Source organism: Gopherus evgoodei, chromosome 24 (genome assembly GCF_007399415.2).
Source record: "Gopherus evgoodei ecotype Sinaloan lineage chromosome 24, rGopEvg1_v1.p, whole genome shotgun sequence".
NCBI lineage: Eukaryota > Metazoa > Chordata > Testudines > Testudinidae > Gopherus > Gopherus evgoodei.
In genome coordinates this window covers 49,534-72,854 of record NC_044345.1, presented here as the reverse complement: position 1 = coordinate 72,854, position 23,321 = coordinate 49,534, and the positions used below count along the sequence as shown (strand labels likewise).

General features: G+C 46.3%; 2 protein-coding genes across 52 annotated transcripts in view; both read left to right on the top strand.

Moving 5' to 3' along the window:
* The window catches only part of LOC115639454 (G protein-activated inward rectifier potassium channel 1-like), a 38,532-nt gene extending 17,764 nt beyond the window's left edge, over nucleotides 1-20,768 (top strand). For 34 of the 50 annotated variants that reach the window (XM_030542209.1, XM_030542215.1, XM_030542222.1 and 31 more), the window contains 5 exons: nucleotides 200-1,433; nucleotides 2,028-2,151; nucleotides 2,628-2,661; nucleotides 14,340-14,556; nucleotides 16,516-20,768. In XM_030542209.1, coding sequence (XP_030398069.1) covers nucleotides 2,108-2,151; nucleotides 2,628-2,661; nucleotides 14,340-14,556; nucleotides 16,516-17,120 — 900 coding nt within the window. In that variant the 5' untranslated portion in view covers nucleotides 200-1,433; nucleotides 2,028-2,107 and the 3' untranslated portion in view covers nucleotides 17,121-20,768. Of the gene's footprint in view, nucleotides 1-199; nucleotides 1,434-2,027; nucleotides 2,152-2,627; nucleotides 3,695-14,339; nucleotides 14,557-14,934; nucleotides 14,975-16,489 lie in introns of those variants that run through there. The other 16 variants (XM_030542248.1, XM_030542245.1, XR_003997670.1 and 13 more) reach the window with 15 other exon arrangements.
* LOC115639453 lies at nucleotides 3,707-10,010 on the top strand. Of its 2 annotated transcripts, none has more exons than XM_030542205.1 (2): nucleotides 3,707-4,814; nucleotides 8,704-10,010. In XM_030542205.1, exons 1-2 carry the CDS (start codon nucleotides 4,476-4,478, stop codon nucleotides 9,598-9,600), a joined length of 1,236 nt encoding a protein of 411 aa, XP_030398065.1. In that variant the 5' UTR covers nucleotides 3,707-4,475; the 3' UTR covers nucleotides 9,601-10,010. The 2 variants fall into 2 exon arrangements, with proteins under 2 accessions (XP_030398065.1, XP_030398067.1); XM_030542207.1 differs by lacking the exon at nucleotides 3,707-4,814 and adding an exon at nucleotides 7,496-7,938 and having other exon boundaries at nucleotides 8,706-10,010.
* Nucleotides 20,769-23,321: the final 2,553 nt, after the last annotated feature.

Here is a 23,321-nt window from a genome sequence, read left to right as displayed (position 1 = left end):
AGGGGCAATAGTCTCCTGAGCAAATTGACTATTTTGGGTGCAGTTACAATGGGTCCCTTCTAGTTGCAGGTGTAAAGTACCAATAGGAGATGGGTTGAGGGCAGAACCATGAGATACGGGAGCTGTGAAATGAAAAGACTATGTGACCTTGCAGAAGGAGATGGTAACTTGTTTTTTTCCCCCCTTCTGCTGGGTTTAGTACCAAGGAAAAAGAAGACACACGTCAGTCTACTGCTCTCATGCAATGGACAGTGATGAAGAGTGATGGGACCTTGAGAATTATTTGATGGCATGAAAAAGCCATCCATCTGGGAGTGGAACAGATGCCACTGTCTCTGAGATAAATGTTTGTTTTGCTGAGGGTTCTTCTCAAGGCCCACCTGGCTCCAGATAGGGACGCCCCGTTAGCTGGGCCTGGGTTTGTGTTTTTAAAAAAAAAAAGGTTCCTGAACAGCAGTAGTTACAAGGGAGACAAGGTCCCCATTCTCGGGGCTGGTCATTTCTCTATTCACAAGCAGTGTGTCCTCCGCAGCAGAAGGTTGGATCCAGGGAGAGATGGCTCCAGCTGGTGAGTTTCTTGCTTTCCTCCCATGTTTCTCTTGCTGTCTGTCTCTTCTCTAGTGTGTTGGCCAACGCTCTCTCTTTCTCTCTCTCTGTCTCTGTCCTTGCTTTCCTTGTGCCTTCTCCCTTCATAGGACACAGGCAGCTGCGCTATGGGTGCATCCCTACAGGCTAGGTCTCAAAAGCTATGAACAAGTAGGAGAGGATGAAAATCATGCAGGATAGTGGGTGCGAGAGTGGAGGCAGGTACTGGAAGATGTTGTGAACCTAGACTGTTTTTGTCTGTGATGGCTCTTCCATAGGTGGTTAGCTGTTCTTGCAGAGGGCTGCTCCAGGCCAGCAGAGCAGCCCCAAACAGAGTAGGAGCATCTGGAGGAAGCAAACGTACCCAATCTAGCTGTTTTGCTTTGCAGTGGAGCCGAGGAGCGATCTTGTAATGTTTTTGTGAAATGATATTTCTCTATCCAGTATCTGCAGAGTGAGATGACTCGTGGAGAGCAGAGAGATGCTTCTCCTATCCCTGGAATGGGTCCTGGGGAAGGTCCAGCTCTGCCTGTGGCTGGTAGTGGTCTGGGATTGTCCCTTTCCTGGAGTGCTGTAGCTTCTTAGGAGTGATGAGCATTTTAGGCCCTGGGTGGGCTGGAGAGGAATAGAGAAGGGAGCCCCAATGAGCAGCAGCCAGTGATGTGTGTGTGTCCATTTTTCTTCCATGCCCCAGTGCTGGCCTAGCTTACAAGTGTTCTCTCTTTCTCTTTTCAGTTCCTACTGAGATTGGTCTCTGCCACAGGTTGGCCAGTCTCTCATCTGACCAAAAAAGTAGTGGCCACCCTGAGCCCATCCCTAGGGATAGAAGCCGGACAGTAATCTGCAGAGTAAGAGCAAATGGAAATTTTCTGAAGTTCAGTATTGAGGGAGGGCTGCAAACACTCATCTCAGTGGAGAGAATTTGTAAATATGGGGAAGGCCCCTGAGGAAAGGCCTCTGCATCTCATGGGGACACAATAAGCTTAGGGGAATCCTTTGTGCCCTATCAAGGGGTTGTCAGGTGCTATGGAGTCTTCCTGAAATGCAGTAACCCTTTGTGGAGAGCCAGGAAGGTGACTACATGTGCTGAGTTTACCTCCTTCCTGTGTGTGTATCTCTGCTCTCATATGTTGGCCAACATGCTCTGTGTGTGTCTGCCTCTCCTTGTACTGTCTCCTTGCATAGAACTTGGGCAATGGTTCATGCTTTCTGGCTTGGTCTGGAGAGTCTGTATCCCACTGGAGCATTGGGAGGAGGAAGAGAAGCATGATGGGTATTAGATCCTCCATTGGTAGTGGTATGGGGTGACTGTGGGAGTTGACTCTGACTCTGTTCATCAAGTGGGGCTAATGTACAGTGGATGGGAGAGGGAGGGCGGCATCTCAGACACCAATAGAACTTGGGGCAGTGATGGCTCCTGCTTGGGTTACATGTCTTTGCAGAGGGATCGTCCAGGAGCTGCAGCCAGAGGAGAAACTGGAAGAAATGAACCTGAGCAGCCTGGACATCCTTGTAAACAGAGATGAACAGTCCTCAGCTTTCTGCCTTCCACATAACTGACTGTGAGTAAGTGGTCAGTGCTTGGAATTCCTCATCTGTTCTCGCTCCAGTTTTGTGCTGAGGTTCTGAACATCCTCATTGAATGTGGTGCTGTGTGGGATTAAAGCTGGGGAAGGGACCAGAGTCTCAGTTGCCAACTTTCACTAGGTAAATAAGCACCTCAACTTTCATAATAAGACAAAAATCAAGCTAATCCCATTTCAAAACAATTCCAAAGCAAGCCAATCCCTTGGAACCCCAACACTCTGTGTGACTAAATCTCCCATTGCAAGTCGTCAGACACTGTGGTGGGCCCCCTGTACACCCCTGACTCTCTCCTCTCTTTGCCCCTGCTTGCCCCCAATTGCTGGGAGCCGAACAAAAAAAAAAAAGCAGTCAGAAACTACAGCAAACAACAACCTACAAGCCAAAAACTAGCCAACAAGCAACTTGCAAGCCAGTTAGGCCAAAAACATGACCAATTTCTGCATATTTTTCTGCAGGTTTGGTATTTCTGACCAGAGTCTGCTATGCAGAGTGAGTATTTAAGGTGTCATTGCAAGAGGCGTTTTCTACTTTTAGTCCTAAAGATGTACTGGAAAGATGGTTGAGGGCGGAGGCCTACCGTGTCGGGGAGGTGAAAAGAAGAGCCTACAAGACATTGCCTCCTGAGAGGGTAGGGTATTTCTTTTTCCCCTTGTGGTGGGTTTAGTTGCAAAGGAAAAGAAGTCACGCATCAGAGTCCACTGTCCTCGTGCGATGGAAGGGGAGCAAGAGTGCTGAGACCATCCTCATGTAGATGGAAGGCTTTTGCGCGGCATCAGGGAGTGGAACAGCCATCACTGTCAGTGAGATAAGTGTCTGGTTTGGTGGTTCCTCTGCTCACGGACCACCTCGCTCCTGGTAGGGGCGCCCTGTTAGCTAGGGCTGAGTTTGTAAGAAAAGGTTCCTGACTAGTGGTTATGAGGGAGACAAGGTCCCCATTTTCAGAAGCTGCTCAGTTCTCTGGCCAGGGGTGGTGTGTCCTCTGCAGCAGAAAGTTGGATCCAGGAGGATGACTCCAAATTGCGAGTTACTTGCCTTCCTCCCATGTTTTTCTGCCTCTTTCCTCTAATGTGTTGGCCAACACACACTCTGTCTGTCTATCTGTCTCTCTCTCTGTCCTTGCCTCGCCTTGTGTTGTCTCCCTTCGTAGCACACAGGCAGGTGTGGTAGGTGTGCATCCACACAGGCTAGGTCTTGGGACTATGAACAAGTAAGGGACCGAAATGACGCAGGGCAGTGGGCACTAGAGTGCAGTGGTGACTGTGGGTGTTGATTGAGTCTCTGCTCTAATGGGGTTGATGTGGATGGGATAGGAGAGGGAGGCAGGGATGAAGGAAAGATTTTACACACCAGTTGAATTTTGTGTAGTGATGGCTCTTGTTTGGCTTATTTGCTGCAGTTGCAGCAGAATCGTCCAGGAGCAGCAGCTGGGGGAGAAATTGGCAGATGTGGACATGAGCAGCCTGAACATACTTCTAAGCAGACATGAACTGTCCTCAGCTTTCTGCCTCCTGCTTAACTGGCTGTGAGTAAGCCATCAGTGCTTGGAATTCCTCATCTGTACTTGCCGTAGTTCTCTTCACAGGCTGTGTGCTTCCTCGTCGGATACGGGGCTCTGTGAGATTAGGGTTGAAACTCCTCACCAGAGAGTGTTGTGAAGGCCAAGACAAAAATTGGGTTCAGAAAAGAACTAGGCAAATCCATGGAGGGTCGGTCCATCAATGGCTTTTAGGACAAGCAGGCATAGTGTCTCTAGCCCCTTCAGCTTTTCAGGCTGCTTAGCCTCTCCCCCGGCGCATAGGACTGAGGGAAACACTACAGAAGGGGGAGTCTCTCTGCTCTGCTTGGGCAGGGTTTCCTTCCTCTGGTCCTCTACAGAACAGTAAAACTCCTCCAAACTCTACTCAGCTCTCCTTCCCTCACCCCTGCTTCAGTCAGAAAGGGAATTTTCTTAGGTCTTTGTTGGGGCCTTAATTGGGTCTAGGTTCTCCAATTAACCTGTAGTAACCTTTCCCTAGTCCACATGGAATAAAGCCTTGATCATCCTAGGGCTTTTATATCTCCCATCTACAACCCTCTTTCTGCTCTCTGGCCCTGCTGTATCACAGCACCCAGTGTCACTCTTGCTTCATGAGCGAAATTTTTTGTGATAACCCTGCGTGGCCACAGAGTGTCGCTGTTGCTCTGTGAGGGAAATGCTCTGTGCATTACCCTGCGTGGCCACAGGGTGTCACTGTTACTCTGTGAGAGAGATGATCTGTGCATACCCTGCCTGGCCGCACGGTGTCACTGTTACTCTGTGAGAGATGCTCTGTGCATTACGCTGCGTGGCCACATGGTGTCACTTGCTCTGTGAGAGAGGTGATCTCTGCAAACTCTGCGTAGCCACACGGTGTCACTGTTGCTCTGTGAGAGAGAGGCTCTGTGCATTTCCCCGCGTGGCCACACGGAGTAACACTTGCTCTGTGCAGGAACTCCTTAGTGCATTACCCTGCGTGGCCAAACGGTGTCACTGTAGCTCCATGCAGGAAATGCTCTGTGCATTACGCTGCATGGCCACACGGTGTCAGTGTTGCTCTGTGAGAGACATGCTCTGTGCATTTCCCCGCGTGGCCACACGGTGTCACTGTTGCTCCATGCTGGAAGTCCTTAGAGCGTTACTCTGCGTGGTCAAAAGGTGTCACTGTTGCTCTATGAGGGAAATGCTCTGTGAATTACCCCGTGTGACCACACGGTGTCAGTCTTGCAGTGTAAGAGAGATGATCTGTGCATTACCCTGCGTGGCCACACAGTGTCACTGTTGCTCCATGCAGGAAATCCCTAGTGCATTACCCTGCGTGGCCAGATGGTGTCACTGTTGCTTTATAAGAGACATGCTCTGTGCATTACCCTGCATGGCCACACGGTGCCACTGTTGCTCTGTGCAGGAAATGCTCTGTGCTTTACCCTGCGTAGCCACACGGTTTCACTGTTGCTCCATGCAGGTAATGCTCTTTGCATTACCCTGCGTAGCCACACAGTGTCACTGTTGCTCTGTGCAGGAAATGCTCTATGCATTATGCTGTGTGGCCACACGGTGTCACTGTTACTCAGTGAGAGAGATGCTCTGTGCATTACCACGCGTGGCCAAATGGTGTCTCTGTTGCTCCATGAGAAGTGCTCTCTGCATTACCCTGCGTGGCCACACGGTTTCACTGCTGTTGCAAGCAGGAAATGCTCTGCACATTACCCTGCGTAGCCACACGGTGTCACTGTTTCTCCATGCAGGAAATCCTTAGTGCATTATCCTGCGTGGCCACACTGTCTCACTGTTGCTCTATGAGAGAGGTGCTCTGTGCATTACCCTGTGTTTCCTCACGGTGTCACTGTTGCTCTGTGAGGGAAATGTTCTGTGCATTACCCTGTGTTGCCACACAGTGTCTCTGATGAGCTATGCAAGAGATCCTTGGTGCATTACCCTGCGTGGCCACACCATGTAACTGTTGCTCTGTGAGAGAGATGATCTGTGCATGCCCTGAATGACCACACAATGTCACTGTTTCTCTGTGAGGGAGATGCTCTGTGCATTAGCCTGCTTGGCTACACGGAGTCACTGTTGATCCATGCAGGAAATCCTTAGTGCATTACCCTGTGTGGCCACACGGTGTCAGTGTTGCTCTGTGAGAGCGATCATCTGTGCATTACCCCATGTGGCCACACGGAGCCACTGTTGCTCCATGCAGGATATCCTTAATACATTACCCTGCGTGTCCACAGGGAGTCACTGTTGCTCCATGCAGGAAATGCTCTGTGCATTATGCTGCGTGGTCACACAGTGTCACTATTGCTCTGTGAGGGAAATGCTCTGTGCATACCCTGCGTTACCACACGGTGTCACTGTTGCTCTATGAGAGAGATGCTCTGTGCATTACCATGCATGGCCACATAGAGTCACTGTTGCTCCATGCACGAAATCCTTAGTGCATTACCCTGTGTGGCCACACGGTGTCATTGTAGCTCCATGCAGGAAATGGTCTGTGCATTATTCTGTGTGGCCACACGGTGTCACTTTTGCTGTACGAGAGAGATGCTCTGTGCATTACACTGTGTTGCCTCACACTGTCACTGTTGCTCCGTGAGGGAAATATTCTGTGCATTACCCTGTGTGGCCGCAGTGTCACTGTTGCTCTGTGAGAGAAATAATCTGTACGTACCCTGCGTGACCACGCAGTGTCACTGTTGGTCTGTGAGAGAGATGCTTTGTGCATTACCCTGCATAGCCACACGGAGTCACTGTTGATCCATGCAGGAAATCCTTAGTGCATTACCCTGCATGACCACACGGTGTCACTGTTGCTCTGTGAGAGAGATGCTCTGTGCATTACCCTGCGTGGCCACACAGTGTCACTGTAGGTCCATGCAGGAAATGTTCTTTGCATTACTCCCCGTGTCCACACGATGTGACTGTTGCTCTGTGAGAGAGATGCTCCGTGCATTAACCTGCGTGGCCACATGGTGTCACTCTAGCTTTATGCAAGAAATGCTGTGTGCCGTACCCCGCGTGGCCGCACAGAGTCACGGTTGCTCCATGCAGGAAATGCTCTGTGTATTATCCTGTGTGGCCACACGGTGTCCCTGTTGCTCTGTGAGGGAAATGCTCTGTGTATTACCCTGCGTGGCCACACAGTGTCACTGTTGCTCCATGCAAGAAATCATTAGTGCATTACCCTGCGTCTCCACACGGTGTCACTGTTGCTCTGTGAGAGAAATGATCTGTGCATACCCTGCGTGACCACACATGTCAGTGTTGCTCTGTGAGAGACACGCTTTGTGTATTACCCCTCATGGCCACACAGTGTCACTGTTTATCCATGCAGGAAATCCTTAATGCATTACACCGCATGGCCACACGGTGTCAGTGTTGCTCAGTGAGAGACATGCTCTCTGCATTAGCCTGCGGGGCCACACGGTGTCACTGTAGCTCCATTTAAGAATTGTTCTGTGCATTATTCTGCATGGCCACAGGGTGTCACTGTTGCTCTATGAGAGAGAACGGTGTGCATTATGCTGTGTTGCCTCACACTGCCACAGTTGCTCTGTGAGGGAAATGCCCTGTGCATTACCCTGTGTGGCCACACAGTATCACTGTTGCTCCATGCAAGAAATCCCTAGCGCATTACTCTGCGTTGCCACACAGTGTTACTGTTGCTCTGTGAAAGAAATGATCTGTGCATACCCTGCATGACCACATGGTATCATTGTTGGTCTGTGAGAGAGATGCTTTGTGCATTACCCTGTGAAGCCACTCAGAGTTACTGTTGATCCATGCAGGAAATCCTTAGTGCATTACCCTGCATGACCACACGGTGTTACTGTTACTCCATGCAAGAAATCATTAGTGCATTACCCTGCGTCTCCACAGGGTGTCACTGTTGCTCTGTGAGAGAAATGATCTGTGCATACTCTGCGTGACCACACATGTCAGTGTTGCTCTGTGAGAGACACGCTTTGTGTATTACCCCTCGTGGCCACACAGTGTCACTGTTTATCCATGCAGGAAATCCTTAATGCATTACACCGCATGGCCACACGGTGTCACTGTTGGTCTGTGAGAGAGATGCTTTGTGCATTACCCTGTGAAGCCACACGGAGTCACTGTTGATCCATGCAGGAAATCCTTAGTGCATTACCCTGCATGACCACATGGTGTTACTGTTGCTCGGTGAGAGAGATACTCTGTGCATTACCGTGCGTGGCCACCCGGTGTCACTGTTGCTCCATGCAGGAAATGTTCTGTGCATTATCCTGTGTGGCCACACGGTATCCCTGTTGCTTTGTGATGGAAGTGCTCTGTGTATTACCCTGTGTGGCCACACAGTGTCACTGTTGCTCCATGCAAGAAATCCTTAGTGCATCCCCTGCGTGACCACACGGTGTGACTGTTGCTCTGTGAGAGAGATGCTCTGTGCATAAGCCTGTGAGGCCACACGGTGAGGGAGATGCTCTGTGCATTACCCCGCATAGCCACACAGTGTCACTGTTCCTCCATGCAAGAAATCCTTTGTGCATTACCTTGTGTGGTCATATGGTGTCACTCTAACTTTATGCAAGAAATGCTGTGTGCATTACCCGTGCGACCACATGGTGTCACTGCTGCTCTTTGAGAGAGATGCTCTGTGAATTACCCTGTGTGGCCACACGATGTCAGTGTAGCTCCATGCAGGATATACTCTGCATTGCCACACGGTGTCACTGTTGCTCTGTGAGGGAAATGGTCTGTGCATTACCCCGAGTGCCCACATAGTGTCACTGTAGCTCCAAGCAGGAAATGCTTTGTGCATGACCCTGCTTGGCCACACGGTGTCACTCTGTCTCCATGCAGGAAATGCTTTGTGCATTACCCTGCGTGGTCACACGGTGTCGCTGTGGTTCTGTGAGAGAGATGCTCTGTGCATTACCTGGCGTGCTCACACTGTGTCACTGTTGCTCCATGCAGGAAATCCTTCATGCATTACTGTGCGTGGCACACAGTGTCACTATAGCTCTGTGAGAGAGAGGCTCTGTGCATTACCCGGCATGGCCACACCGTTTCACTGTTGCTCCATGCAGGAAATCCTCAGTGCATTATCCTGCCTGGCCACACGGTGTCTCTGTTGCTCTCTGATGGAAGTGCTCTGTGCATTACCGCACGTGCCCACACGGAGTCACTGTTACTCCATGCAGGATAGCCTGAGTGCATTACCCTCGGTAGCCACACGGTGTCAATATAGCTCCATGCAGGAAATGCTCTGTGCATTACCCTGTGTGGTCACACAGTGTCACTGTTGCTCTGTGAGGGAAATAGTCTATGCATTACCCTGCGTGGCAACACAGTGTTACTGTTCCTCCATGAAGGATATCCTGAGTGCATTACCCTCCGTGGCCACACGGTGTCACTGTAGCTTTATGCAGGAAATGCTCTGTCCATTACCCTGCGTGGCCACACGGTGTCACTCTTGCACTGTGAGGGAAATGGTCTGTGCATATACTCGTGTGGTCACATGGTTTCCCTTTTACTCCATGCAGGAAATCTTTAGTTCATTACTCTGCGTGACCACATGGTGTCACTGTAGCTCTACGAGAGACATAGTCTGCGCATTACCCCGCATGACCACACTGTGTAACTCATGGTCCAAGCAGGAAATGCTCTGTGCATTGCCCTGCGTGGCCACACTGTGTCACTGTTGTTCTGTGAGAGAGATGCTCTGTGGATTACTCTGTGTGGCCACACAGTGTCACTGTTGCTCCATGCAGGAAATCTTTAATGCATTACCTGGCGTGGCCACACGGTATCACTGTTGCTCCATGCAGGAAATGCTCTGTGCATTACGCTGCGTGGCCACATGGTGTCACTTGCTCTGTGAGAGAGGTGATCTCTGCAAACTCTGCGTAGCCACACGGTGTCACTGTTGATCTGTGAGAGAGAGGCTCTGTGCATTTCCCCGCGTGGCCACACGGAGTAACACTTGCTCTGTGCAGGAACTCCTTAGTGCATTACCCTGCGTGGCCAAACGGTGTCACTGTAGCTCCATGCAGGAAATGCTCTGTGCATTACGCTGCATGGCCACACGGTGTCAGTGTTGCTCTGTGAGAGACACGCTCTGTGCATTTCCCCGTGTGGCCACACGGTGTCACTGTTGCTCCATGCTGGAAGTCCTTAGAGCGTTACTCTGCGTGGTCAAAAGGTGTCACTGTTGCTCTATGAGGGAAATGCTCTGTGAATTACCCCGTGTGACCACACGGTGTCAGTCTTGCAGTGTAAGAGAGATGATCTGTGCATTACCCTGCGTGGCCACACAGTGTCACTGTTGCTCCATGCAGGAAATCCCTAGTGCATTACCCTGCGTGGCCAGATGGTGTCACTGTTGCTTTATAAGAGACATGCTCTGTGCATTACCCTGCATGGCCACACGGTGCCACTGTTGCTCTGTGCAGGAAATGCTCTGTGCTTTGCCCTGCGTAGCCACACGGTTTCACTGTTGCTCCATGCAGGTAATGCTCTTTGCATTACCCTGCGTAGCCACACAGTGTCACTGTTGCTCTGTGCAGGAAATGCTCTGTGCATTATGCTGTGTGGCCACACGGTGTCACTGTTACTCAGTGAGAGAGATGCTCTGTGCATTACCCCGCGTGGCCAAATGGTGTCTCTGTTGCTCCATGAGAAGTGCTCTCTGCATTACCCTGTGTGGCCACACGGTTTCACTGCTGTTGCAAGCAGGAAATGCTCTGCACATTACCCTGCGTAGCCACACGGTGTCACTGTTTCTCCATGCAGGAAATCCTTAGTGCATTACCCTGCGTGGCCACACGGAATAATTGTTGCTCCATGCAGGAAATGATCTGTGCATTATCCTGCATGGCCACACTGTCTCACTGTTGCTCTATGAGAGGTGCTCTGTGCATTACCCTGTGTTTCCTCACGGTGTCACTGTTGCTCTGTGAGGGAAATGTTCTGTGCATTACCCTGTGTTGCCACACAGTGTCTCTGATGAGCCATGCAAGAGATTCTTGGTGCATTACCCTGCGTGGCCACACCATGTAACTGTTGCTCTGTGAGAGAGATGATCTGTGCATGCCCTGAATGACCACACAGTGTCACTGTTTCTCTGTGAGGGAGATGCTCTGTGCATTAGCCTGCTTGGCTAAACGGAGTCACTGTTGATCCATGCAGGAAATCCTTAGTGCATTACCCTGTGTGGCCACACGGTGTCAGTGTTGCTCTGTGAGAGCGATCATCTGTGCATTACCCCATGTGGCCACACGGAGCCACTGTTGCTCCATGCAGGATATCCTTAATACATTACCCTGCGTGTCCACAGGGAGTCACTGTTGCTCCATGCAGGAAATGCTCTGTGCATTATGCTGCGTGGTCACACAGTGTCACTATTGCTCTGTGAGGGAAATGCTCTGTGCATACCCTGCGTTACCACACGGTGTCACTGTTGCTCTATGAGAGAGATGCTCTGTGCATTACCATGCATGGCCACATAGAGTGCCTTCACCACCATGCTGTTGCTCCATGCACGAAATCCTTAGTGCATTACCCTGTGTGGCCACACGGTGTCATTGTAGCTCCATGCAGGAAATGGTCTGTGCATTATTCTGTGTGGCCACACGGTGTCACTTTTGCTGTATGAGAGAGATGCTCTGTGCATTACACTGTGTTGCCTCACACTGTCACTGTTGCTCCGTGAGGGAAATATTCTGTGCATTACCCTGTGTGGCCGCAGTGTCACTGTTGCTCTGTGAGAGAAATAATCTGTACGTACCCTGCGTGACCACGCAGTGTCACTGTTGGTCTGTGAGAGAGATGCTTTGTGCATTACCCTGCGTAGCCACACGGAGTCACTGTTGATCCATGCAGGAAATCCTTAGTGCATTACCCTGCGTGACCACACGGTGTCACTGTTGCTCTGTGAGAGAGATGCTCTGTGCATTACCCTGCGTGGCCACACAGTGTCACTGTAGGTCTATGCAGGAAATGTTCTTTGCATTACTCCCCGTGTCCACACGGTGTGACTGTTGCTCTGTGAGAGAGATGCTCCGTGCATTAACCTGCGTGGCCACATGGTGTCACTCTAGCTTTATGCAAGAAATGCTGTGTGCCGTACCCCGCGTGGCCGCACAGAGTCACGGTTGCTCCATGCAGGAAATGCTCTGTGTATTATCCTGTGTGGCCACACGGTGTCCCTGTTGCTCTGTGAGGGAAATGCTCTGTGTATACCCTGTGTTACCACACGGTGTCACTGTTGCTCTATGAGAGAGATGCTCTGTGCATTACCATGCATGGCCACATAGAGTCACTGTTGCTCCATGCACGAAATCCTTAGTGCATTACCCTGTGTGGCAACACGGTTCTGGCATGCCGAGCAGGAAGTGGCCAACACATCCCTCGGTCCGCGCCACTTTCCGCAACCCCATTGGCCTGGAGCGGTGAACCACAGCCAGTGGGAGCCACGATCAGGCGAACCTGCGGATGCACCAGGTAAACAAACCAGCCCGGCCCCACAGGGTGTTTATCCTGGCAGGCCGTGTGCCAAAGGTTGCTGATCCCTGATCTATAATATTGTAGTTTTGTTTACCTGGAGCGTCTGCAGGCATGGAGCCCCTCAGCTCCCTGTGGCCGTGGCTCACCATTCCCATTGTCTGGGAATGGCAAACTGCAGCCACAGGGAGCTGAGAGGCTCCATTCCTGCAGATGCTCCAAGTAAACAAAACATGCCAATGCACCATCAGCTTACCCTGATGGGCCTGGAGCCAAAGTTTTCCAACCTCTGAAATACAGGGTTGGCTTAAGAAAGGGTCATACAGTTTTTGCTATTTTTACGTATCCATTTTGGGGGGTCAGCTTATAAACGAACAGGCTAATGAAAGAGTATATATGGAAATTTTTTTTAATGTTTGACAGCCCTATTTTTTTCTAAATCAGTGTTTCAAGATATTTTCTTTAAAACATGGTAAAGCATGCAGCTCATGCTCAGTCTTATCAGTTTCGATGATAGATCAGATGTCTGCTACCAGTTAATGCTCATCCTGAGAGAACAGTAGCCAGCCAACTTAATTAAAGCTATGCACTCTACTGTTTGATATTGTAACTTTTCCTGAAAGGACCTAAAGTACTTTTTTCAGTAGTCTGACAAAGCCTTCACCCTTAGTCCAGGTTCTTGTGATTACCATGGGGCAGAATTCTTGTTTGCTTTTAGTTTCTAGCACAGTCAGTCTTGTAACCTTCACCCACAATGTTTTAAAAGTCATGCAGCTGACATTCTTATTGATCTCATCAGCCATGGAGAAACTGATTCCTGTCAAAGAGGGTGAAAGCCTTGTTATTTGGGATAAGAAGACATCACAACTTCTTAGCCAGGAAACAGACAAAAAACACATGAATATCTGAAGAACTAAAACAGACATTTAACATAGCTGAAATACTCCACCAGCTAATTAGCTGGTTATATAATTGCCGACCTATACCAGACCATCAGGCATTCTAGTTTTTTGTGGTATGAGTGCTGAGAAGAGGGAATTTGGAGATGCAGTAGTCACTTGTAGAAATTAAAGATGGAAAACTCCTGCTAGGGCATCTAGTCCATCACATAAGGTGAAAGCTTCCATGGACTTCAGTGGGGCTATGACTTCATCCCAGGTCTAACAAAGGATCTAAAGAACAGGATGTCTCGTGATGGTAATAGTAAACTTATAATAATACAGCAAAGGCAGAAATGTGTATTAAATATTTGTTCTGTAGTTAGGAAGAAGCTGGATAATTATTCATATCATAGCAATAATAACTACATAATTTCCAACCAGAAGTAACTAGGGAGGATGTTAAATAGCATTGGCGAAGTTTCTGAACATTTAAAATCTCCAAGATCCAAATAACTTGCACTCAAGAACTTTAAAGCAATTGGCTGAAGAACTCTTACCAACTGATGCTGATTTTTTAATAAATATTGGCATATTGTGGAAGTTCCAGATGACTGAAAAAAGGTAATATTGTACCAATATTTAAAAGGGATAAATGAAATGACCTGTGTAACAATAGGACAGTTTCTAGAATATCAGTTCTGGACTAAATCTTGAAATGCTTGATACAGGCTGCAAGCAGTGAAAAATGCCAGTCAACATGGTTTTACGGACTAGGTCTTGTCATTTTTTTTTTTAATATTAAAAGTTTGGTTGATAAATTGACATGAGTTGTGTAAGGCCTTTAAGCTAGTACCGCATGACTTTTTAACTAAAAAAATAGCAATATACAAAACTAATGTATCACATATTAAATGGATTAAAACTGACAACTGGTAGATCTGAAAGTAATTGTTAATGAAGCCTCATCATTCAGTCAGGTTGTTTCTTGTGGGGTCCCACTGGGATCTGTTCTAGGCCCAATGCTAATCGATATCTTTATCAATGGTCTGGACAAAAATATAAAATCACTCTTAGCAAAGCTTCTAGATGACAGTCTAGGAGAGTAGTAAATAATGACAGGATCAGTTATACAGAATGATCTAGGAGTGTCTAGTGTAATATACTAGTACCTCCATATGATGACACAGAGAACTGCTGTTTAAATAGTAATGTTATCAGAGATACACATTTAGACCCAGTCACAACTTCATATACTGCCTGGGGCCTAACTGTCTTTTTGTCTTTAGTCCCGACAGACACCTGAAGGGGAATTCCTGCCATTAGATCAATGTGAGTTGGATGTTGGATTTGGAACTGGAGCTGACCAGCTGTTTTTAGTTTCTCCTTTAACCATCTGTCATGAAATCAACCCCAAAAGCCCCTTTTTTTGTCTCTCTAAAAGATCGCTAAGAAGTGAGCAGTTTGAGATCGTTGTCATCCTTGAAGGAATTGTTGAAACTACTGGTAAGATTTTGAACAAAGTAAATTGTCTATGTCAGCGTTTCTCAAACTGGGGTCCATGGACCCCTGGGGGTCTGTGAAGATACTCTGGGGGATCCATGAGTCATGTCTGGCTCCAAGCGGTCTGCAAGTCATGACTTGTCTGGAGCCGCCAGGCCTGCTGATCAACTCTTCCCCTCCCTCCCAGTGCTTCCTTCATGACACAAAACAGCTGTTAAGCAGCATGCAGGAGGGAGGAGGAGGAGTGTGATGGGGCGCGCTTGGGGGAGGTGGCAGAAAGAGGCGGGGAAGAGGAGGGGCACAGATGGAGCAGGGTGGGAAGAGGTGGGCGGAGGAAGGTGTGGAGTGGGTACGGTAACCAGATGTCCTTCTGTCTCCTAGGCGCAGGGACGGCAGTGTGTGTGTGTATGTGTGTCTGCATGCTGCCCCTGCCATGAGTGCTGGCTCTGCAGCTCCCATTGGCTGGGAACTGTGGCCAATGGGAGCTGCAGGGGCAGCACCTGCCAACGGAGGCAGCAGCAGCATGCAGAGCTGCCTGCCTGGCCAGCCGTGCCTCTGCCTAGGACCCAGAGGGAGATGTCACTGCTTCTGGGGAACCACCCCAGGTAAACGCCACCCAGAGCCCGTGCCACAGCCCTGAGCCCCCTCCTGAACCCAAACTCCTTCTCAGAGCCTGCACCCCTCCTGCACCCAAACTCCCATCCCTGAGCCCCTCCTGCACCCAAACTCCCTCCAGGAGCCTATGCCCCACCTGCCAGCCCTGAGCACCTCCCGTACCCAAATTCCCTCCCACAGCCTGCACCCCAGCCCTGAGCCCCCTCCCGCACCCAAAGTCCCTCCCAGACCCAGAACCCTGAACACCCTCCCATGCCCCAACCCCCTGCTCCAGCCCTGATCCCCCTCCTTGCTGGAGCCAGGGCAATATGCCCCCAATCCGTGGCTGGGACTGCTCCGTTTGGCTGTCTGGCCCAGCTGTGGCTACTCGGATTTGGGGGTCCTCTAAAAATGTTTAAATCAAAATGGGGGTCCTCGGGTTGCTAAAGTTTGAGAACAGCTGGTCTACATATTGTATTTTAATGTTGACACTTTCAGTTTGTCTTTAGTCCTAATATTTATCTTAATCAATGGTACAATATTATATCAAGGCAGTCATTCAAAATTCTGTTCTCCTGGAAAATTCATATTGGTTGTTTCCATCAGCCTAACAACATGGTAAACTTGGTACAGATTTTGTGCCTGAGCTAAAATGTTTTCATGATCAATTTACAAGTCTTCATTAAAATATAGTAATCTATGAATCTGTGCCTTAAGTGAGGCAAAAAAATCTCAAAACTTTTACAATATAGCATATGTAACAATATCAGAGACCATTGTAACATGATGTCAGCAGTGATGTTTTTAGGTTTGTGTTGGTGAGAAAGGAGCTCAGCATGCTATGGGGCAGTGTGTTAAAAAGTTATTAATCTAGCTTTAGTTCCTGGCACTCCTAATCTTTGCTGGAGAACTCTCTAAATTCAAGCCGGGAGTACAATCCTTAACCCTCATACCCAGCTGAGTAATGGGCCTTTCGGACCACTTCTGAGAGAACTTCCCAGACACTAGTACAACTAAAGTAGCACACCAATACCCCTAGTAAGAGAATATTCCCTGAAGTATTTGTTACCTCACTTTTATTATTTTATTTGTAATTACATCTCCCCACTATTCAAAATAAATTGGTTTGGTACAGTGACAAGACAGAGTTAATCAAATATTTGTATAAGCAAATCTGATTTACTTAGAAACACTATCTAACTGTTAGGAGACTGGCGGTCACCAGATGGAGCAACACATTATCTCAGTATTGTTTGATGTAGAATAGGATTGATTTTTATTATGCAATGTTACCATATATTCTCCTCCTACCATATGTTGATCTGTTCTTTCATTTTATAAGGTTAACGATCCCGTCTGTTTATGTAGGAATGACGTGTCAGGCTAGGACCTCCTACACAGAAGATGAAGTTCTTTGGGGCCACAGATTCCTCCCAGTAATGTCCCTAGAGGATGGCTTTTTTCGTGTGGATTACTCTCAGTTTCATGCCACCTTTGAAGTCCCTACACCTCCTTATAGTGTTAAAGAACAGGAGGAAAGCCTGTCTCTTCCATCTCCTTTCAATACTCCTATTGGTAACAACCGAAACAGAAGGGAACACATCTGCTCACTTGACTGTATTGATATTTTAGAAGAGAAAACAAACAAGTTTCCTAGCAAACTGCAAAAAATTAGCTCCAGAAAGGCAGGCCTTCAGAGAAGAGTCATGAGAATGACTTCCAGCAATGTAGAGAAAGCTTGCAGTACTGGAGATCTCTTAAAAATTCAGCAGATAAGTTCTGTTCCCAGCAATGAAGATGGTGATGAAAGGATACAACTGAAGGCCTTCAGAATCAAATCTGAGTCTTTGACTCAGTCTACTGGAGATCTTGAGTTACAGAAAAAGCCTCAAGGTATGCTCACCTTAGGGACAAGACTAGAGGATAATTTGCCTGCCAAACTTCGAAAAATGAATTCTGATCGCCTTTCCTAAATAACAGAACTGCATTGTAGACTTCTGTCCTTCAGGATTATTTTGGAATACTACTGTGATAATTTGGTTTTGCCAAGGGATTCTTCATAAATAACAATTTTCAAAATTAATTGGCATTTTTCTATAATATTCAATACAAATTATGATTTATGTAGCGTGGTAACTGTACAAGGTGCTATACTGTAAGTTCACTGTGCCAAATAAACAAGTCCCCGCTTTAAAGATGTGTATCAGCACTACTGTAACAGATTGGTCTGGTCTTCCACCCTTTCAGAAGTCTTTCTGAAATAAAAGGGGCCAGATTCTCAGCTATGACTGAAGTGCACATAGTGCAGGTTGGGTGGGGGAGGGTTCAATGGCAGCATAAACCTCACCTTTACACTCCCCTGATCCTAGGGCTGCTGTGTATAATGTGGGTATTCTCCTTGTCACCCCTTCCCCCCCACGTCATATATTATAGTACCCCTATGTGTGGTCTAATCTATGCCATCTCTTAACACCCTTAAGGGACTAAAGCCATCACTGGGGAATTGTGTACCATAAAGATGGCCAGCCACATCTCCTGTGCTAGCAATGGGGAGGTTGGTGGGGGGGTAGCAGCAGGGGCTGTATGAGCTGCTGTGCCACTGGGGGATCCATTACGCTTATGTGAGCTTCCCAGGGCTGGATGCACATGTTCTAATGGCCAGCAGCCAGATTGATTAAAGGATTTGGACAAAGAAGTAGATTAAGAAAAAGTACAAAACTTTTTTCTCCTACCACTAAAATAATTAAATCTGAAATTTCTACATTTTATCAAAAACAATTGGTGAGATAACAGAGGCACAGAAATGAGTATGGCCCTGAATACTACAGTCCTATGATATGAAAAAATAAGGATTTTTTCAGAAGGTAGGTGACCAGCAGTGTCTCAAACGCATGAGTAAAAAATTATATTTTGACTTATTGAATTTTAGAAAATGGTAAGAACTGGACTCGTATTTTATTTTCTTAACGTCATTAGTTCCATAGTTATCAAATAATCAAATGTTTGCTTCAGTTTCTATTCTAGAATTGTTGTTCATCTTTGCCCTGTGGAAAAATGACTTGTTTCCAGACTATGGAGAGCAAACAAAATCATATCTTAACTATTTAATAAATTAATATTTAGTACTTACTGACTATGATGCTTTGCTTCTTCAAACCATTCCACAAGAAGATCAAATTCTACTCTGGTACACTAATGCAATTTCACTGAAGTCAGTGGGACTGCACTGGCATAACAGACCAGAATTTGGTCTATTAACTAATCATCACAGCACCACTTGTGACAGAGAAACTCAAGCAGAGATTAAGTGATTTTCCCATTGTCACAAAAGCAGATGGATCTCCAGTCAGGGTTAGAATTCAGAAGTTCCTGATTCCCACTCCTGTGCTAATACCCCCAAAACCAATAAGCTGCCCATGTAGAATGGAATGGACAAGAGCAACACATCTCGAAGAACAACAGTTACGAAAGGTAGGTAACCGTTTATGTCATGCTAGCACAATATTCCTTATTTCTAAAGGATGGTTAAGTTACAGGCACTATGGGATTGATAATGTCCTTATTTGGATTTCCCTTCAACTATTAGGTGTCAGTTATGTACAGAGACCAAAGCCAGTCCTAGGGCAGTATAGTGTATTTGGATTCTCTTTGGTAATCCAAGCTCTGAGGCTGGGAATTGTGGCAGTAAAGTCACTTTCTATTTTTAGACAAGAGGAAGACATGTGAACAGTTGGAGTTCCTGGGGGTGGGGGAAGAAATATTGATATGCCTTTGCTGAAGAAAGGGGAGGGAAAACATCTCCCAAATTCTTCAGGAATTTGAACTTCCAGCAAATTTGCATGGTTAGGAAACAAAAACTAATGAAAACGGGAAACATGTTGATAGATGGCTTAGCCTGTGTCTCTGTTTTTGAACTGCTTGTACACACACTAGAGCTGCAATGCTATACTGTACATTGGATGAAGGGAAAAATGATATAGGCAATGCGTTAACTGAAAAATTAATTACATCAAAGTATTCATTTTCCTTGTATTGTATGGCCATTAGACCAGGTGTTTGGACTCCATTTTGTGCAGTCTGGGGATACACTTCAGCTAGAGAGCGAGCAAAATTTGAAATAGATTTAATAATGGAGAGAATCAGAAAAAAAACCCATCACAAGAGCTGCGTCTTTTCCGATGCCTTTTAAGAGGCCAGAAGAGTTTTAGCAAGCCGTCCTTACCATGCGCACAGTTTCTTTAAAAACTCAAGAGCATAGCCACATAAATGCACAAGTCCTCCTTTTCGTTTTCCCCATATTCTTACAAAAGAAATCAAATGTCAAACTACAATTCTGTTAGTTGATGTTGTGTAAAGAATGTGATATTAAATATAAACACGTAAGGAAATTCTAAAAATTAAGACACAAAACATTAACTTGGATGCAGTGCACATACATAGTGACACATACATTTAACAACATAGACAGCTGACCTGCCAAAGTATACACTGCTGTGGAAACCATCACTTTTGAATGTACACACTTTGCTCATCTAAATTCTCTGGTTTAAAAGTTGCCTGCAGAAGATTTTAAAAATTAGGCTTGTGCCCTCCTTTTGCTTCTTTAGGGTGAGGTAGAGTGACTGGAGGAGCTGATTATCTTTTCCTTAAATAACTGTCTGTTGGTGATGGAAATTTATTATAAATGAGCTTGGGCAGATGTGAATATTGAAAGGCAGCAGAAAATGGAGCAGCTAGAGCATCTCTTCTTCCTTCCCTATGATGAAAAAAAGACGTTTTATATGACTCTAAAATTGTCTGAACAGTACCTGAGTGAACACACATCCTGCACATTTAAAACCAGAAGGGATTATGGTAATAGTACTCATCCAAAAGGGCTTGAAAAACTCCTGGCCTATATTTGGCTTTTCAGTTCTAGCCCTGCATGCACCAAGTCATTGGTTTGATAAGTAAAATCCAGGCTGCTGCAATTTAATCTCTAGTATTGTGAAGAACACAAACAAGCTTGTCTGTGCTACTGTTCTATGTTAGTTTTATCTTATTGAGTACAATAATTAGTGCCCTATTAAATGAATTGATGTTTGTAATATGCTTTAAAAATGTGTCCTATAAATGCTGTGCTTACTGTAATAAGCAGGATAGCAGACTGAGATACTGTACTGCAGACTGGATTCAGCTGCCTAGCCCCCCTTTATCACCAGATTCTAAAAGTGTACAGACTCCGTGCTGTGTGTATTTTGGCCCCCATTCCCCCTGACTGGTGTAACTATACAGATGTAGTTAAACTGATAGGGATTTTGCATCAGTGTAAAACAGGAGTACTGAAGTAACACCTGTGCAAATTTTCCTAATCTAAACAAGCCCGTAGAGCCAATATTTCACAAATAAGCATTAGGAAAAAGAAAATTTCTAGCAGTGTAACTTCACCAAAATTATAGAGTAATTTTTTAAAATTGTTTATCAGGTGAGGTTTAAAATGTATGTTATCCAATATAGTGATCCAGCAACTAAAAAACTGGAGTGAGTTCGTTCATGGATTAGACCACTGAATAGTCTGACAACAGTTTTCAAGTACATAAAAGGTTGTTACGAGCAGGGAGAAAAATTATTGTTCTTAACCTCTGAGGATAGGACAAGAAGCAATGGGCTTAAATTGCAGCAAGGGTGGTTTAGGTTGGACATTAGGAAAAACTTCCTAATTGTCAGAATGATTAAGCACTGGAATAAATTGCCTAGGGAGGTTGTGGAATCTCCATCATTGGGGATTTTTAAGAGCAGGTTGGACAAACACCTGTCAGGGATGGTCTAGATAATACTTAGTATTGCCTTGAGAGCAAGGGACTGGATTAGATGACCTCTCGAGGTCCCTTCCAGTTCTATGATTCTATGTTTCCTGTGCTCCTATTGGCTAGAAGGGACTAGGAACAGAAAAAGATAACTCTTGAAACTAATGTTGTAGCTGTACCCTGTGCTTAGTCTGGAAACAGGTTCTTGGCTGAGGAGGTGTCAGAATTTAGGAACTTGTTGAATTATTGTAACCTCACTGCTTCAGAACTGTATTTAATAAAAGTTCAACATTTTGTTAAGGAAATTGTATGGGTTCTTTGATTCTTCCACATCCAGCTGATAATTGGGGCGCACTTTTTGCCAGTGGTAGATGGGTCAGGGTGGCTCCCCTCTCTGGCATGGCTAATACTTTCAGCTACAACCCAGTTCCCATGCTGCAGTGGCTTCCTCTAACTGCCAAGCTCTGGCAGCCCCAAGCCTCTTTCTTTGTGGCCTCACAGAAGAAGGAAAGAGAACAACTGTGTGCATGTGAGAGGAGAATGTTGGGCTGATTGGGGAAGAGAGGGAATGGACTAACAGCAGTGCTATTTCTGTGGGACCGTGCAACTTGAAATACTCCTCTTCTGATGTGACATAGTCCACGTTCATTTACTTCTAAGCATATTGTAAAGCCAATCTTTACAAACAAGTATTGGAGAGGACTGTGGTGTTTGGGACTCTTAAAGTAGTTCCACGGAGTGGTTTTTAGATTATTTTTTGCAACCTGGCTGCTTTGATTTTGGAGGTGACAGAAGGCGGGGGGGAGAGGGATGTATTTGCTGTTTTCCTTTTGTGTTTAAAGACATGGATTGCAATTTTTAATGGGGTTCGGGCTAAGAACTTGTGAAAACACTGTATAGTTTACAATAGAGAGATCCAATTTCTTTAGCCTCAGGGTCAAACATTGTCTCAAAAGTCAAGGGCCACACTCTACACATTGAGGTAGAGTCTCTGCCTCCTTTTGGCAACTGAAGAGGGAACCTAATTATCCTGCTGGGGATTACCTGGGAATCTCCAGTGGGTGTAAAGCTGGCATATCTGATTCCTACACCTCTTCTCCTAAAATCTCTAGCACAGGGGGTATGTTAGGTTGGCAAAAGGCATGTTGGAGACGGAGAGGGGCAAGTGGTTGGCATTTGCTGCATTCTGGCTATTCCCCATCTAATTTATGATCCTCTGGGAACAACAGCCAGCTGGTGTACGTTAGAACTGTCTTCAGCCTGCTCAAACATGGATGGGGTCATGGAATCTAGGAGCCATAGCTGGTTCCCTTCCCCTCTTCTGTGATGCCCTGAGTAGAGCCTACAAGTCCACTCAGTCCTATTTCTTATTATATCAATTGCTAAGACAAACAAGTTTGTTTACATCGATGGGAGATACTGTTGCCTGCTCTTTATTTACAATGTCACCTGAAAGTGAGAACAGGTGTTCACATGGCACTTTTGTAGCCAGCGTTGCAAAGTATTTACATATCAGATATGATAAACATTCGTATGCCCCTTCATCCTTCGGCCACCATTCCAGAGGACGTTTCCATGCTGATGATGCTCATTTAAAAAAAAACCACATCAATTATATTTGTGATTGAACTCCTCAGGGGAATTGTATGTCTCCTGCTCTGTTTTACCCATATTCTGCATATATTTCATGTTATAGCAGTCTCTGATGATGACCCAGCACATGTTCGTTTTAAGAACACTTTCACTGCAGATTTGACAAAATGCAAAGAAGGTACTGATGTGAGATTTTTCAAAAATAGCAACAGCACTCAACCCAAGGTTTAAGAATCTGAAGTGCCGTGGCGCATGCTTTCAGAAGACTTAAAAGAGCAACACTCTGATGCAGAAACTTCAGAACCCAAACCACCAAAAAAGAAAATCAATCTTCTGCTGGTGGCATCTGACTCAGCTGACGAAAATGAACATGTGTCAGTCCACACTACTTTGGGTCGTTTTCAAGCAGAAACTATCATCAGCATGGAAGCAAGTCCTCTGGAATGGTGGTTGAAGCATGAAGGGACATATGAATCTTTAGCGCATCTGGCACGTAAATATCTTGCAAAGTCAGCTACAACAGTGCCAGGCGAACGCCTGTGCTCACTTTCACGTGACATTGTAAACAAGAAGCAGGCAGCATTATCTCCTGCAAATTGTAACCAACCTTGTTTGTTTGAGTGACTGGCGGACCAAGAAGTAGGCTCTAAAGTTTGGCATTGCTTTATTTTTGAATGCAGTTTTTTTGTACATAGTTGTATGTAGTTCTACATTTGTAAGTTCAACTTTCATGATAAAGAGATTGCACTACAGTACTTGTATAAAGTGAATTGAAATACAATTTGTTTTTTACAG